Here is an 18,320-nt window from a genome sequence, read left to right as displayed (position 1 = left end):
CGCCTTGGCCTGCTGGCGCTGCCGCGGCCCGACTCACAGACTCTCCAGCTCGAGGATTGTGAGCTCGCCTCTTGCCACCCCCTGTACCGACCCGGTACCAAGACTGTCCCGCTACCCCCTTTTCCTTACAGAGACTAGAAGTGAGAGGACCCTCCGGTCCGAGATATCCTGTATCGCTACTATCCTTGCCTTACGTACCTTATATAAAGCATTGAACTCGACCTGGTGTGGTGCCTATTTGTGGGGAGGGAGGTGACTTGTCTGTACGATCGCCGGAGACGGTCCTCATCGGGGACCTCTCCCTCAGTATTCGGCCGACCCTCCGGGTCCCCGTCTAACAGCTACCAAAGCATCCTACTCCAGAAACTTAATAATAAGGGTTGCGGGCAGGACATTTAAATCGTTTTTTGTAACCGGTGTGCTTCATTTTTATTTATTTTATTTATTTTTTCTGTATAGTGCTGCTCCTGGTTGCACAAACTGCAACAACAACTATGTAATGGATGGAATGCTTGAATAAAATCTCAGCCACAGGCAATCGCTCAGGGCCACAACCCAGTCCAACGCTTTTCGCCCACCATGCCACCTCAGTTTGGACCCAGCCATATGCAAATCAGTCTTGGCCCTGCTCCAGCGGCAACAGTTCAGCCCGAACTTGTCTATTCCATAATTATACAAAGAGCTTCTCCTAACAGGCCATAAAAACAAAGTTCCTAAAGTTCTTGTTTTTGCACTGCTACATGGTTATAAAGTTTTCACTGCATTTAAGGCACTGCATGCTGGCGGAGTGAAGTAGTTTTGAGAATTGCAATTATGAGCATTTGCTTCAATGAAAACATGATCTGTTGAGATGAACAGATTTGATGTGCTTTATAAATAAATGGAGTAAATGTGTGTATTATGAACAGCTATGCAGCTATTCCTGCCCCGAGTGATGATTCATAAGACCAGTATGCACTGCTAGTCCACGCTGGACTCCCCACATCCTAATATGAACTTCCCCCGCCTTGCTGACAGCAAAGTAATGTATGGTGGCCCTTTGGTGTTTGAGATGTGGCAAGTGCCGAGACGCCTACGGGCCATTGTTCGCGCTCTATAAATATTATTAATAAATAAATAAATAAATAAAGTGTCAGAGCTGGATCTGGGTCTAGCAGAGACTTTTTAAGGCATGGGCAAAGGGGGAGATTGCCCTGGGCCCCCAGATCCCAATGGGCCCCTGGGAGAGTGCACTTTCAGTCTAGCTAACATCTGTCTATATTTGTGTCTTAATCTTCTGCCCTATAATTTAATATTGTTAGGCAATATGGGGGTTTAATTACCCAAAAATGGGCATTATAATGCAAAGTTGTTCCAAACAGCCCCCACCAAATATTTCTTGCTCAGGACCCCAAAATCCTTAAAATTACACTTGGTTGTAGTCTCTGTTGAGGATACTGAAGTGCCCGCAGCAGGAACTGTAAAACATGTTAAGCGCTCTGATACCCCCGGGTCTAGCCAGCGCTATATAAAACTCTGCAAATAAATAAATAAAATAGAAATAACTGTTAACTGAGTTCTGAAGTGGTTCTGTCCTGCTCAATCAATTTAAGGGAGGACTCAGTGATCAGGTCTGTACTGTTCAGTGGGCTCTGTAGTTATTTTCTGTGTTTCTATGGTTTGGGAGGGCACACTGTGTAACTAGAGGGGTCTCTATGCATGCATATGTGGTTACATTTGGAAAAATACCCCTTATGCTGTAAAGTCCACGATGAATGATGTGCTACCTCAGTTATTTACTATATATTCTGCATCTTTTAACACAATGTGCGGGACAGACAATCTTAACCCTCGCGCCATTCCTCTGCCATAAAAGAATACACTCATGTCATTTATATTTCAATACATTTTCTAGGGTCATTCCCAAATACTTTGAATGAAGTGTCAGTATTCTTATCAACCCCTATTCCCACCCCCATGAGGTGACATTTACAAACCTTTTAAGGTACTGCAATGTGGCAGCTTTACTGTTGTCAGCCATAAATATGCATGTTTGTGTCCCAGGACTGCACAGATTTGGATGTCTCCACTTAAATTGCGCAAGCGAATGTTTGTGTTCTAATATAATGCAGTGATTAGGCCATCATAGTGCAATGAGAATGGCTCCGATGTTGTAAGCTGTCTTTCACAAGTTTAGATTCTCAGACTTACCCAACTTACCTTCAGTCTCCCCACCACACTGCTGCCACATGTTTTTTTCATAACATCCTTCCTCCTTATGCCCTCTGTCCCTTTCCCCCCTCTTCTTGTCTGCATTTCCCCCTCATTGGTAACACAACTCTCTCTCCTCCTGCTCTGCTGAACTGAACTCGCCTTCCCCCCTGCTCTCCTGCACTCCCATCTGGAGAGACCAAATGTGCTTCCTGTAGGATCCCACCAACCAGCTTGTTTCTCCTTCATGGCAGAGTGTGTCACCGCTGGGAAGGGTGGTTTGTTGTTGGATAGCAACAAAGATGGGTCAAGCAAAGTGCTAGTAAGGTTGTCACATAAGATACCATAGTTTTCTGATGTCGATGGAATCTGAAACACTGTATAAATGATCGCCGTCTCTATATGTTTTGTTTGCTATAAATGCCAATAAAGTTGATTAACAAAAAAAATACCATAGATTTCTTTTCGTGTTAAAAAAATCTACTGATGCAAATGTAAAACAGCATGAGACCTTTGGCGGTCATGGCTCAAGTCTCAGCTGCCGCGCTATATACAACAGCATAAGACCTTTAGAGGTCCAGGCTCCAGTCTCAGCTGCCGCGCTATGTACCACAGCATAAGATCTTTAGAGGTCCAGGCTCCAGTCTCAGCTGCCGTGCTATATACAACAGCATAACACCTTTAGAGGTCCAGGCGCCAGTCTCAGCTGCCGTGCTATATACAAAAGCATAAGACCTTTAGAGGTCCAGGCGCCAGTCTCAGCTGCCGTGCTATATACAACAGCATAAGACCTTTAGAGGTCCAGGCTCTCTTCTCAACTGCCATGATATATACAACAGCATAAGACCTTTGGAGGTCCAGGCTCCAGTCTCAGCTGCCATGCTATGACTAACAGCATAAGACCTTTGGAGGCCAAGGCTCTGGTCTCAGCTGCCATGCTATGTACAACAGCATAAGAACTTTGGAGGTCATGGACCCAGTCTTAGCTGCCTTGCTATGTACAACAGCATAAGACCATTGGAGGACATGGCCGCGGTCTCAGCTGCCTTGCTATGTACAACAGCATAAGACCTTTGGAGGTCATGGCCGCGGTGTCAACTGACTTGCTATGTACAACAGCATAAGACCTTTAGAGGTCCAGGCTCCAGTTCAGCTGCCACGCTATGTACCACAGCATAAGATCTTTGGAGGACCATGCTCCAGTCTCAGCTGCCGCACAATGTACCACAGCATAAGACCTTTAGAGGTCCAGGCTCCAGTCTCAACTGCCGCACTATGTACTACAGCATAAGACCTTTAGAGGTCCAGGCTCCAGTCTCAGCTGCCGCGCTATGTACCACAGCATAAGACCTTTAGAGGTCAAGGCTCCAGTCTCAACTGCTGCTCTATGTACAACAGCATAAGACCTTTAGACGTCATGGCCCCAGTCTTAGCTGCCTTGCTATGTACAACAGCATAAGACCTTTGGAGGTCATGGCCGCGGTCTCAGCTGCCTTGCTATGTACAACAGCATAAGACCTTTGGAGGTCATGCCCGCGGTCTCAGCTGCCATGCTATGTACCACAGCATAAGACCTTTGGAGGTCCAGGCTCCAGTCTCAGCTGCCGCACTATGTACCGCAGCATAAGACCTTTAGAGGTCCAGGCTCCAGTCTCAACTGCCGCACTATGTACCACAGCATAAGACCTTTAGAGTTCCAGGCTCCAGTCTCAGCTGCCGCACTATGTACCACAGCATAAGATCTTTAGAGGTCCAGGCTCCAGTCTCAGCTGCTGCGTTATGTGCAACAGCATAAGACCTTTAGAGGTCCATGCTCCAGTCTCAACTGCTGCGCTATGTAGGGAAGCGAGTGGCAAGGGGCGTTTAGTAAATGGAGGAATAGAGGGAACAAGCGGCTCTAGCATCGCTGCCCCTCATGTCTTAAGAGGTCTGTGTGGAAAATCATTCCAGACTTGTAGGGGAAGTGGAGGAATTGAAGAGGTGAGCGGCCATGTTTAGATCAGGCATTCTTCACCTGCATAAACAGCTATCGTCCCTGTTAGGAATCAATGGAGAAGATTGCCATGGCTTGCCTAGCCCTCGGCACATTTGTTTAAGTTTCAGATTATTATTGGGGTGTAGGAGATGTGACTGTCTGAATACAATGGAGCTCTGATTGCTTGAACCAGTCTATCCACTCTCAATAGCGGCAATAAATAAGAAATCTCATGTCCGCTTGGGATCAGGCCCTATCTCAGCAGCAGGGAACAGAAAACGTGTTCACGCTGTTGGGTAGGGGGCCTACATAGGAAAAGCGAGTCCATGAAGAAGCTCATCTTCAGCAAACCGAGGAATGTTGGGGACGGCCTGAAAATGCTAAAGGCCAATCATCGATACTAGGCACTAGCGATAGGATAATTAGCAGAAGCCATAGGCTTTGTATACATTTTGTTTCGGCCCCACCCTCTAACAATCACCATTAATCAGGAGGTCATCAGAGCCCCCTATAGTACATGAGGCAACTGCACTTCCACCATTTGACACCCTCTGCATTTTATGAATGTAGATTAAGCATCAAAACAAGGTGGCTGTTCACTGAGAATCTTCCCCTTATCTGAAGTCTAGCTTTAGTGAATTAAAAAAAACGAGGATTTGAAGCCTAAATAAATACTCTGTCTGTTTCTGAGTGTAGAGCCTTTAGAGAGTGCCAATACTCCAATGTGGCCACGAATCAAAAGCTGGGTATTTCTGAAGCCGATGGACAGGCTGGGTAAAGAAGCCTTGGCACTTCCCATCTTTCCTCCAAATGGTCCTCATTGAGTGCTGTGCATCAACAAAGAAGACTAGCTCAATATGACTATTATTGTTTGGACTCTGACTAGTTTTGTCAGTGGACACCTTGTTGGTGTGTTCATGAAGCCCTCACCCACCAACCTAGTTGGTGGCATGCTTCATCATCGGGCCCACCCAGTGACACCTAATGTGTCCCAGGTGTGCTTCGACGCCTGATTACAGCGGAGCTGGTATGTTACTGAGAGTGCAGTGTGGGGTGTAGGTGAAGTGACAATTAAAACGGCTTGGCGAGGGTCCCAGTACCCAAGGGTAAATTAAACTTTAATAACTGGGCCGCCGCCAGCGGATAAAAATAAGGCTAGAGGATGTTTAGGTGGTGAGTTACGACCTCCTACATCCGTTTGTTCATCGACATGTTTCAGCCAGTGCCTTAAGAATAATCTGGCTTTCCTCAGGACCTATTAAAATAGTGCTGGTGCAGGCTAAAAGGTGGGTTGGTGTAATACAGACTATACTCGCTAAGGTGTTTTTCTAGGTGTGAGAGGGGGATTCCCTTCTCATGCATACGCTGGGAATTAGACTTTGCTGTAATGAATTTCCTTTAACAGCGTTACCAAAACGTACAGGTGTGCCAAAATTCAGGATTTAGGACAGCTCCAAAACCATCACTTCCTCATTAGATTCTTCCAAAAGGTATTGAAGTCCCAGGGTAACTATTAGTAGATCCAGGATCCAAATTCTTCCAAATATCCAATCATAAATCATCAGACGCTAGCCCCGTAACCTCTGGGCCCTCACTCCACCCCAGCCAACTCTTGACTCTTGTTCCTGGCCTAGGAGCCTATTGCCTCTCATTCCTGACACAGCAACCTCTTCCCTTTCATTCCTGACCCCAGCAGCCTCTTTCCCTCTCATTCCTGACACAACAACCTATTGCCTCTCATAACAGTGTCCTAAAATCAGGACAAAACGCCACCAGTAAAGAAGATGTAGGGCTTAATATAAAACCTGCCCGCGGCATTAAGAGAAGGTTGAGGTACAAAGTTGGCCGTGAGCCTACTCATGGAGTATGTGCCATCCGCCTCACATTGACTCCAATATGCATCTGGGATGGGTAGGTGGATGTTTTCAGTGATCGAACAAAATTATTTGATTACTTTTGCAACATCTTTCAGATACAGGCTGTGTTTGATGAAAGGGTGAGATTGTAGGCTCAGTGGCTTCAGGCAGGTGCTCCCATGCTGTGACACTATCACACAAAGCATGTTCCGCTACGCAAAATCCAAAGATTTATTCCACAGAGGGAGCTGACCCGCACAGTGTTCAGAAGCCAAAGTGGTGGATGCAGACAGGGCTGCAGGTGAGAAGAACCTGGAGAAGTCCTGTCAAGCGCTTGAAGGAAACATATGTAGAAGACATGTATAGAGAACATATCTGAGAAAAGACATTTCCATGAAACTTGCTTTCCGCAATGAGAAATAAGCTGAAGAGCATCAAAAGCAGGAAGTCAACCTAGATCCATCAGGGTCAGATCAAGGCCAAGATTTAAGAATACCCACAAACAATGATATTACATACACTGAATTTAAAGGGAATTCATTTACATAATTAGCAGCTATGCAGAATATCTGGCACAGATACATCTTTCTTGGATCTACACTCGTCTGTCCTGATCTGTGGGGTCGCGGTATCCCATATTACTCCCAGAAGAAGCGGTCAAAGTGCAGCAGTAACACTGGGCTCTGTACTCTCCACAGAATGCCAAAGGCTCTTAGTTGAAACTGGATAATGTACAAGAGCCCATTATAGCCCGCGTGACATGGCTGGAATGTTGACTGGAATGGGGGAATAACTCAAATGAAGTGTGACAGACACGCCCTTGTAGAAAGGAACTGGCGAGAAATGAGAAATTCCAGGACAACAGCACGGGTCATGAGTCAATCAACAGAAGGGGCTGATTGTGACTCTAAAAACATATTGGTCTCACTTCTGCAACTTTTTTTACTTTTTACAGTTGCCATGTACCCATGTTAGGTTCTGAATGGTTCCTTCATAGGAATAATCTGTGACCATAAGCTGCCTTGAAGTACCAGTGAATGGGCAGTCTTCAGTTACCGAGGAGTGCACTACGCAGCTTTGGAAAGATGTTTATCTTCAGAAAGGGGGGCGGAAAGCTCTTTTATTCCACCGGGCATTTCCCCAGTGGGTTGGAGCCCAGGAGGCCTGTTTTGAAAGCCCAGGGCCACTCCTAGAGCCCCAGTTACTTTCCCAAGATCCCCAGGGTTAATTGCAAGAGCATGGCGAGGCTTCAAGAGAGAAAGGAAGAGAGGGAGTTAGGGAGGGAGAGAGAAAGTGATCAGAGAAACAGAAGAGGGAAGTGTGAGAATGGGTGGATGGGAAGGGAGAAATTGCCAGAGAAGACAAAGAGAGGGGGGGGGGTAATTTGAGCATTATTGCCAGGGCTGCTATTGGTTCACCAAAACGGCCCTGGAGAATATTAACATCTGCACTGAAGAAACTCAACACAGAAGAGGACTGGCCCAAAAATAGTAATGCTTCGAAGTGTTCAATGCAGCTGCACATTGCTCCATTAGCCAGACTGAGTTAATTGGGCTGTCAACCCCTCGTGGCCCTCATTGCTTAATTTGAGCAGGTATGTGCCAAGGCTCAGCATGAAACTCATTTCTAAATTGAGGTATTTGTGGTCATGGTGGAAGTGGTTGCAGAGTTGCGAAAGAACTGCTGCTGTAGCAGAAGCAACGCTGATTGTGAGTGACACGTACCCAATTTTATTTAAAAAACTGATTTGCAACTCAGCAAAGAGGCCTCGGTATAGGAGCCACAGAAGCCCCTTTTAAAGCCACCGGCCACAGCCCTAAGCAGGGAGGGCCCCTGTCTCTCATTCCAGAGCCAGCAACTGCTTGACTCTTGTTGCTAGCACTGCAGCCTCTTCCCTCTCATTCCTGACACAACAACCTCTTGTCTCTCATGAAGGGCTTGGAAGTGTCCTAAAAACAGTACCGAATGGCACTAGTAAAGATGTAGGGCTTGATATAAAACATGCCTTTGGCATTCATGGACAAGGCTGGGGTACAAAGTGGGCTGTGAAGCCTCCTCATGGAGTATGTACCATCCGCCCTACATTGACTCCAGTAGGCATCTTGGACGGGTAGGTGGATGTTTACAGAGATCAAAACTAACCTATATCCATGATCTGGGAAATAATTTCTTTTGAAGAAACTGAATTGGTTAATTGTGCAGCATCTTTCAGATACAGGCTGTGTTTAGAGGAAACAGTGGGATTGTAGGCTCAGTGGCTTCACTCAGGTGCACCCATGCTGAGACACTATCGCACAAAGCATGTTCCGCTACGTAAAATCCAAAGATTTATTCCACCGAGGGAGCTGACCCAACCAGTGTTCAGAGGCCAACGTGGTGGATGCAGACAGGGCTGCAGGTACGAAGAACCTGGAGAAGCCCTGTCGAACGCTTGAAGGAAACATGTGTGGAAGACATGTATAGAGAAGATATCTGAGGAGAGACACTTCCATGACACTTGCTTTCTGCAATGAGAAATAAGCCTAAGAGCATCAAAAGCAGGAAGTCAACCTAGATCCATCGGGGTCAGACCCAGCAAAGATTCTCAGGATATCTACAAACAATTATCTAACAGCCAATTAATTTAAAGGGAATTAATTTACATAATTAGTAGCTATATAGAATATCTGGTGCGGATCCGTCTTTCTTGGATCTACACTCGTCTGTCCTGGTCTGTGGGGTCGCGGTATCCCCTATTACTTCCAGAAGAAGCAGTCAAAGTGCAGCAGTAACACTGGGCTCTGTACTCTCCACAGAATGCCAAAGGCTCTTAGTTGAAACTGGACAATGTACAAGAGCCCATTGTAGCCCTCGTGACATGGCTGGAATGTTGACTGGAATGGGGAATAACACAAATGAAGCATGCAAGACACGCCCTAGTAGAAAGGAACTGGCGCGAAATGAGAAATTCCAGGACAACAGAACGGGTCATGAGTCAATCAACAGAAGGGGGTGAGTGTGACTCTAAAAACATTTTCCTCTCACTTTTGCAAGTTTCTAACTTTTTACAGTTGCCGTGTACCCGCGTTAGGTTCTGAATGGTTGCTTCATAGGACCAGTCTGTGACATTTCGAGCATCCCTGCACTCTGAACATAAGCTGCCTAGAAGTACTGGTGCCTCTGTCAGTTTCCCCAGGTCCCCAAGGTTAATTGTATTAGGCATGGTGAGGCTTCACGAGAGGAAGGAAAGGAGGGAGGTAGAGAGGGAAAGGGGAAGTGACAAGAAAGGAAGAGAGAGGCAAGAGAATGGATGGATGGAGAGAGAGAAATTGTTCGAGAAAATGAAAGAAACAGGCTAGTTCGAACGTTTTTACCAGGGCTGCTATTGGTTCCCCAGTAGGGCCCTGAAGAATAACACTCACTAGAGGGGGGGGAGAGGGAGTGCTTTGGGCAGTCTGGGAGAGGAGAGAGAGCAAGGGGGAAAGCAGGCCTGCGAGATGAATTGGGGACTGAGTATGAGTGCCTGGCAATGCCTGGAGGCACGAGGAACAATGGGGAACCAAAGGTAATGGGGTTTGGGGGGAAGTGGAATGAAGTGCAGGGCAGGAGAGGAGAGAGTATTGAGGCGAAAGAGAAGGGGCGGGGTTTGAAGCAGACATGGGGTGTTCTGAAGCAGCAGATGTCAGGCACAGAGGCACTGGCGCAAGGATTCGCTGCCTCTTTTCTTAAGAACAAATTGCATCAAGAAATATCCCCAGCACGTGAGCAGGCGTATGCATTTGCGTCATTTTAGAATGCTGAAAATACATGTTTACCATTGGGACCTGCCAATACCCGGCAGTTAGACGAATCAGCAGGGGCCTGGCAGGTAATGGGGATGAGAAAGGAAAGAGGGGGGCTAAAAAGAGTAGGTTCGGGAGGATGGATACAAGGGAAAACCGAGGGAAGCGAAAGAGTCCCTCACCTGCACTGCAAATCAAGATCTGACATCAGCATTGGAAGGATAACTCAACCAATCAAAAAATGATGAGAGTCAATGTGATCACACCTGAGCCAGTCAATCAACACACAGCTCCGCCAGTGTGCTGGGGTGAAAATAAAATGTTAGCCCCTATTTCTTAGTCATATTTCGAGTCTGTTATTCCTTTCTAAAAAAGAGTTTGGAGCTCCACTGTGTTCCTGAAGTCATCTGGTGGCACTAATCATGACCAGAAAACCCCTCCGGCACAGTACTGCTCAGTTGGTTGAGTCCAACTGATTTCTAAATTGTTTTGGTGTATTGAACTAAGTCTTGAACCAGGGGGTTAGAAATCCAATCCCTGTGGCTTTTGGATGGGAGGAAAAATGTAAAAAAAAAATGTAAAATGTAAATCCATATTTGTAAAGCGCGAACTACTCACCCTCACAGGTCTCAAGGCACTGGGGGCTGTCGTGGAAATTAAGTGAGCTATTGCCCAGAGTCACATGGTGCTGAGCTGAGCTTCCGCCATAGATCAAACCGTGATCCCTGTGCTCTGAAGTCACACAGACAGACCATCACATCCTTTCAATTCTCTCCTTCTCCTCAGTTTTTTAGAGCAGCTTCTCAAATGGCAATGTCAGGTAGCTCGCCTGCTTCTCGTCTAATCAGCAACATTCTGTGTGGCTAATATTTTTAATTATGGAATGGTACTGTCCACATTGTAACTCTGTTCTACTGTTCCAACCTGGCCACTTTGTTTATTTAGAACCATTATGTGATACACTAAATACAATATACTATATAATTTAGCATTCAAAGATGGTTGCCCAGTTCATTGTTTACTGAGCAGCCATCTTGGAATGGTATTGTACATAGCGTATCATTATTTTTACTGCTTCAAGCTGATCAGTGCATTGTTTCTAAACATGGTAGCTATATTGGAACTTTAAAAAACAATACACTATGTACAATATCATTGTAATACACCTATCTGCTGCTTTCTATAATTTTATTTTCGCCATGAAAGCTTATGTCCACATCGTTTAGGTGGTGGCATGTTTTCTTTTTTTAATGTTATTCTGTTAATTTATCTTCCATATACTTGTTGAGTTTGTGTGTCTGTTTTGTTGCAGATCGGTATAATGCCTGACTTATTGAGTGCCTAAACTCGTCATTGACTGAATAGACACGTCCAGTTATAAGCGAGACATATTGGCATTGCCAATGCTTGTTCTAAAACATTTCTAAAAAATACATCCAACTCCTAGCTCACTGAAAAAAAGGTCACGGTCTGACAAAAAAATAGAATTATATTTGGAGCTGTCCAACCGGACAGATATTTTAATATTCAATTTGAAAGGCGGAATGTTAGGGACAGTCCTGTATGAATAAATTGCTGACTTTTTTGAGAATTCTATTTCCTTTCCTGCTTGGTGGGTTTTGTTTGGCCTGCTTCCTTTTGTCTTACTTTATAACACTCTTTGAATGTGAAACTCCCCAACTCTCAGCAAGACAGCTGCTTTGACGGCACACACTCCCAGGTTTCTCTAAACAGTCTGAGCCACACAAATCTTGCAAGCAAACACATGTAAAAGCCCCTGGGTGTTTGTGGCCTTATTATAAGCTGTAACTGGTTTGGGGACAGATGAATAGTTTTTTCTAGCTAGAAACGAGAGCTATATTAATGAGACTATTGTTCATGCTCTATAGTACACTGTTTAGATAGGGTGACTTTAGTTGTGTGTTCTTCCGCTGATTTTACTGCATGCAGTTTCTCTTGGGGCCCTTAGCTCAGTAAACTAATACATCCACTGCAGGAATCTGTACTCGACAACATGATCACAAGTTTGACTCCTGTTGGGGCTACTCATCCGTTCATCTTTACAAGATTTGTTAAAATGAGTAACATTGAGTTATGGCACCATGAACACCTGCTACTCAGCACCAATATGGGTGACCATTGGCTTTTCAAGTAAAGGTGGGCAAGGCAGTGAGCGCTTGAGCCAGAGTCTAGCTCTGGCTGGACCCCAGGTCCCTCAAGTCTCCTGAGTCCAAATATCCTGCTTCGGGCTTCCGTCTCCATCTCGTGCCCTCATATTAATACTCCAGGTCCCCCTTATGCAGCAGAGAAGGTGATGCTGGTGCTAGACTTTTCATATGTCCATAGTCAAAATGCAAACAGCTCTCATCACTGCCTTGCCCCTCCTATTGCTGCTCACAGAAGCTTTGGGAAATGGTGTGAGAGGGATGAGAAGCAGAAAAGCAGGACTTTAGCGCCTGCAAATTCAAACTTTCTGGAGGAAGTGAAGCCAGATCCCTGCAGCAGCACGAAGAGGCAAACAGAGTCCAGCAAACCTTGCATTGTTTGTAGGCGCTGAGCCACATACAATGCCGATAGCCCGTAGATTGCCCTTGTCCTGCCCATGTTGGGGATGCTCGGCTGCTTGCACTGCAGCAGCCATGATGTATCACGTGTGAATGATCCAAGAGCTGACGCTGCCCTGAAGCAGTTGGCTGCTGAGGTTCTGATTCTGGTGGTGGCCAAGGGCATAAGCTCACTAAATGTATTGGGGTCCTAAGAATCCTGGTGTTACTGAAAGAGGGGGTGCAGCAAATGAACACAAGTCTTTAAGTGGCGAGGTTGTGTTTGTGTGGGAGGGACGGCAGTCGGTGAGATGGTGCATGTATTTGTAAAGCACACTTCCACTCATGAGGGTATGCTGGCCCTGAGCAGGTGTGTGTGACCAGCCCTGCCTAGGGTAGGTTGGTACCTGAAAAGCCAGGTCTTCGGCTTCTTGTGGAATTCAAGACGCGAGGACAAGGCTCTGATGTGAGTGGGAGCTCGTTTCACGCGTTCGGAGAGATGCAATCGAATGCCCAGTGTGTGCCCGTCAGAGTCCTGCATGGCGGAGGTGTCTGGTGGTTGTTGGACGGAGATGCGACTGTTCATGTATGTTGGGCCTAGATTGTTCAGTGCCTTGAACATGCGTGAGGAGTTTGAAATGAGCATGTTTGTGTATCAGGAGCCAGGGGAGCTTCCGCATGGTCTAGCCATGCGAGCACACAATGGATCAAATATTAGGGGGGCTTTCGCACCCTACTTCAAAACTTGCCTGACACCACTTTCCACAACTAAAATTCCAATGTAAGCCCAATTGTTTTAATATTTGTAAACTTTTAATAGAAGTTATCTTTTACACCGGTGCCTTTCCCCTGCCTCATTATTTCATCCCCTGTAGGGCCTGATCTCAAGTGTGACAAGAGTTAGTTAACAAACAGCAACTCTTTGAAGCCACCTAATGTAAACATGACAAGTAAATGTGCAGCTTGGCTAGTAAAAGTTGTTCTCTGGCGCTGGTTAATTAATGACATCTTTTCACTTTATTTGAACAGTCAGCTCATGCTGCATTAAAAGAAAACTGATTTTAAGGCCTTATTTCTTTCCATTGTCTTTTTGAACTGCCTCCAGGGCTGGGGTGCTGCAGCACCTGTTGCACCCCCAGTTGCAACCCCCCCTAGTTGTAGGGGTGAAGGCCTGCTGGGGTGCTCTCCAGGAGGCTCTGTCCATGAAACAAAAGCTCGCCCTCCTGCTGCTAACATGTTACCTATTACGTGCAGTTCATGGGCTGTCGCTGCCAGTGCCACAGGCTTTTTGCCCCTCTTTACTCACTACTGGACCATCAGGAATAGGAGGGAGGGTGGGGGTGGGTAGGGAGGGAAAGGGACCTGGGTGTTGTCACCACCTACAACAATAAACAAACTGGCCAAGTATCGAATGGCCCTTGTGGCTTTTTTTGCCACACATCACAACAATATTCTGATTTTGCAAAGGAGTCCCCTTTTTTTCTAATTAGAAGGAATACATTTCCATCATCCCCTTTGGTTTTGCTTTGTTCGCCCTAAGTTGTCAGGGTATGCCCAGACGAGGGTCCCTTGCTCACTTTGCCACTGGATTCACGATAGCCTGACTGATGATGGCTGATTAGCCAGAAACCGGTCCCAGGATGCTGGTTTCAGGTCCAGGGAAGACATGGCTTGGTAGTTCGGGCTGGACTGTTCCCATGAGGCACAGGGTCAGACTGATTTGCATATGGCCACATCTGAACTGGGGTGGCGGAGTGAGCTAAAGAAAGATGATGGATTAATCCCAGATCAGTTGACTGGGGTGAGTGCTTGCAATGTTCAACACTCCGTCCATCATCCCCTTTGGTTTTGCTTTGTTCGCCCTAAGTTGGCAGGGTATGCCCAGACGTGGGTCCCTTGCTCACTTTGCCACTGGATTCACGCTAGCCTGGCTGATGACGGCTGATTAGCCAGAAACCGGTCCCAGGATGCTTGTTTATGGTCTAGGGAAAAGATGGCTTGGCAGTTCGGTCTGGACTGTTCCCATGAGGCACAGGGTCAGACTAATTTGCATATGGCCATGTCTGAACTGGGGTGGCGGAGTGCACTAAAGAATGATGATGGATTAAACCCAGATACGTTGACTGTGGGTAAGTGATTGCATTGTTCAACACTCCGTCCATCATCCCCTGTGGTTTTGCTTTGAATGAAGCACAGCACAACTAGATTAGATCAGAAACGTGTTACTTTAAGAGCCAATGTTTGTGAGTTGACTCTGCACAGTGGAGAAATTAGCACACTGCCTCCGAACACTGCATGAAACGTGCACAAAGGCTGGGACTCAAGACCCACAAAAGATCCTTCTTAAAGAGCAAGTTTTACATCTTGGCCGAAAGGGGACACCGTGGCAACGGCGATGGAGACCCTTCCGCGCCAATACTATGGTCGCCACCCGATTTCATTTTGAGTGGACCATAGTTTCATGACGTCAGAGACTACTCCGTCTCCGCCGTGGTCAAACTACTCTGATGGACGGAGTGTAGGCCGTCAGACGTCTGGCTGTATGTCCACCTGCCTAATTTAGATGGACAGACATCTAGCCGTTTCTAATACCCTCAACTGTTGGAAACAAGCGGACGGTGAGGAGCATTGAAGGGCTCAATGCACCCCTCACTGTGGGGGGGGGGGGGGGGGCAGGGGGGACTCCCAGGGTGATGGAGACACTTTCATTTTCAAAAATAAAATCTCACTTTAGGATTTTCGTTTTGAAATTAAAAAATATATTGAAACTTTGAGGTATGGCTCCTCGTTTGTGAGGGAGTAGTCCAGCAAAGTTACAATGCATTGGCACAAACCGCCTTAACGGCAGCTCCCTTTAAAGTTTGACCTGTCTGTCGGGTTGGTGGACATTTCAAAATGTGGTGGGTTGCACCTCTTTCTGGGTGTGGGAGTAATTTTCCAAAAACGAAATCAATCACATAGTCAGTTATTGTTGGTGCGTTGATGAAGAGAACTGGTCTGACTCTTTATTACTTTTCACAATGATGAAATGCGGAGCCAGCAGAGATTCAGACCACGCTCCTTCAAACTGTCCACAGAGCAGCAGGCACTGGCCCTGCGGAGATATTTTTGTGGCTCAACACAATGAACCAGCGCAGGTACAGAGTCTGATAGCCAAGTTTGGATGAGGGGGGAGAAACTCAGAAAGAAAAACAGAAAAAAAGGAGAAGAGAGGGCGAGAGCGGGAGCAAGAGGATATGTGATGAAGTGCAAAATAGGAACCAAAAGAAAAGGGAAATGAGAGAGGGAAGAAGAGAAAGATAACTGGAGAGACGGAGGAGGAAGAATAAAAGGGAGAAAGGAGAAAGTGTAGACTGAAAGGAGTGAGAGAGAGGAGGAAACAGAAAGAAAGGGGTAGAGAGATAAGAGAAAGGCGGTAGGAGAAAGATTAGGACAAACCAGTAAGGGATCGTGAGAGGGGATAGATATTGCAAGCAGCTTGGACTCCTGCTGTGGCTCGTAGAGCCAAGTCAGGCACCGGGCTCGGCTCTGGCTTCGCCCCTCCCATGAACCTGCTGGCGTCTTCTCCTGGATCTGCTAAGGTTTGCTCAGATCCTGATGGGATGCAATGCAATTGTGCACTGTGTTTATGGGGCTTCACAGCGCATGATAAATGCACACTACTTGTTGTGCTGTGTTGTGTGCATGAAGGCACATGTAAAACATTGGCAAATCAGCTCAGCGCTTAATTTGTGCCAGGTTTAGCTGGTGCTCGGCACTGGCACCGATTTATAAACCCCGGCCTTTTATGACACTCTACCACGTGGTGGGGATGCCTGTCTGTTTTTAAGACCAGCAAAGTGTTTCCAGGTCCATATACTTAAAAAAATACGGAACCGGCTCGTCTAGTCCATCCTTGCAGTGTGAGGTGGCCGGGAAGCGTCCACAGGGTCACACCTGTATCTGTGTGATGGTGAGTGGATGCACCGGAACTGGCATTCAGAAAACCTCACAGGGGCAGTGGGTGGTGTGATCCCCAATAAGTTGGGCACGGCACTTACTTTTTTACCCGTTTTGTTATAGGGTTGGGTTCCCTGGCCTTTATAATGGTGTGCCCGGCAAGTTCCCGCACACATCTTCAGTAAATTCACCCCTTAGTTTAAAAAATGTGGCTTCATTCGCTCCCCATCGTGTTAATAGTTTAGCAGGGCCGACCGGGAGTCCACGGCATATATAACTACCCCCACGACCCCCACCCCCAATACTGCCGCATACTGTTCTGTGATCAGAGCCTCATATGAGAGATGCCTCATTCTGAGTTTAAACAGTTCATCAAAATGCCGTGCGCTGCTTCTTGGAGCTACGTTTACACCACAGCAACCATCAGCAGTAGTATGAAAATACAAAAGAACGAAGTTGCGCTATCAGCTCTTCCGATACCGCTTTGTGGTTTGAAAAACACATACACTTGCTCGGTAACCTGATAAAAAAACAAATATTGCAAAATAAATAATGTTCCCCCAACGATCTGTCTTTAAATATTTCTATTCTAAATCTTCCACTGCCTATCCCCACTAAAAATACCTCCCCCCCCCCCAAAAAAAAGCTTTGCTATTCAGCAACCAGAGGTAACATACCACCATTACCGAGTTAGGGATGGCCCTCCTTCTACTAGCCCCAGAAGCATGAAGGGCGAGTCAGCCATGCCTGAACTGTAACCAATGGACATTGCCCCTGTCTGTCATCTTCTCCAGCTGAACCACAGCGCCTCGAGGCCCCCACGGGTGATGCAGCCGCGCTCTACATATCCTGATTGGGCTACTGCTGAAGTAGGTAGAATAGGTAGAAATACAAAAGTGTTACCTTTCACTGGTTGGCCGGCCTGGTAAGGCTTCGTTATTTTCATAGTGTAGGGGGCTCTGCTCGCCTGAGGCACGATCCCTCTATGCATGGGCATCATGCTTACGCACGCAGACGGGGGCGCCCCATTGGGCAGGGCCGAGGAGAAAGGCAACAGGCAGAGGGCCAAGGCGGCCAGAACAGGGAAAACGCAGGGTTTCTCCATGGTTGGCCCAGGCACCGTCTCGGCTCAGCTCTTCACCAGAATAAGATGCGGAGCGTCCTGTGCTGCGACCTAAGAAGCCTCCATGAGGGGGAGGAACTGGACGGATGTGGGAGGGAACCTGTCAGTCATGGTTCGCACAATCCTTCCTTTAATCTTATCGCAGGGCTTTGAGTGTGATGAAAAAACTGGGGGGTCTCTCAAAGGGGCGTGGCCAGTGTAATGAGGGGCGTGGCTTTAAAAACACTTACGCTAAAAAACTGTGTTTAGCATAGTGTGCCGCCTGACTTGTATTTTGCTGTTTCTGTCATTGCATCCAGATATGTGATACAACAAGTAACATCATACCTACAACAAGTAAGGACTATTGGCTTTGTCAATGGTTATTAGTTCAAGTTCAAGTTCAGGAATTTGTATAGCGCACTACTCAACCAGAGGGTCTCAAGGCGCTTGAGGGAGGGTGTGTGCATTATTTATCGAATAGCCAGGTTTTTAGTTGCATAAGATAAATAAGCTGCAACTATGGCTTGTTACTTAAAATATTAAAAAAGCTTGAAATTAAACCCTAGTGACCCTACCACAATGTTGCTGCTCCGGCGTTTCAGAAAGAGAAGGGAAATCCAGAAAGAAAATGCCTCTTCAAAGGATTTCCCTTCCCCCACAACGCTCACCTGGCATGACGTCATGCTGTAACTTCTCCACTACTGAGAAGGGCACATGGATGTGCTTGCTGTCTCGAAACGGGTCTCTAGCGGGCTGTTTTTCGCCCTGGCACTTTATTCCGGACTGCAGTGGCAGCGAACTACTGGAACTGCAGTTCGGAATAAAAATGGACCGCCTGTGCCAGGGCTCAACACAGAGCCCGATAGAGACCCGTTTCGAGGCCCCCTTTAAAAAAACTGCCGGTGCTCAGACCCCTTGAGACCTGGCCCACTCAAAGCGCTGATCTTATGT

General features: G+C 46.8%; 1 protein-coding gene across 1 annotated transcript in view; it reads right to left on the bottom strand.

Moving 5' to 3' along the window:
* The window catches only part of LOC144829508 (putative defense protein 3), a 95,909-nt gene extending 78,487 nt beyond the window's left edge, over positions 1-17,422 (bottom strand). The window contains exon 1 of the mRNA XM_078688710.1: positions 17,168-17,422. Coding sequence (XP_078544836.1) covers positions 17,168-17,369 — 202 coding nt within the window. The 5' untranslated portion in view covers positions 17,370-17,422. The remainder of the gene's footprint in view (positions 1-17,167) is intronic.
* Positions 17,423-18,320: the final 898 nt, after the last annotated feature.

Source organism: Lissotriton helveticus, chromosome 4_1 (assembly GCF_964261635.1).
Source record: "Lissotriton helveticus chromosome 4_1, aLisHel1.1, whole genome shotgun sequence".
In the NCBI taxonomy this organism is placed as follows: Eukaryota; Metazoa; Chordata; class Amphibia; order Caudata; family Salamandridae; genus Lissotriton; species Lissotriton helveticus.
This window is presented reverse-complemented; position numbering and strand designations above follow the sequence as displayed.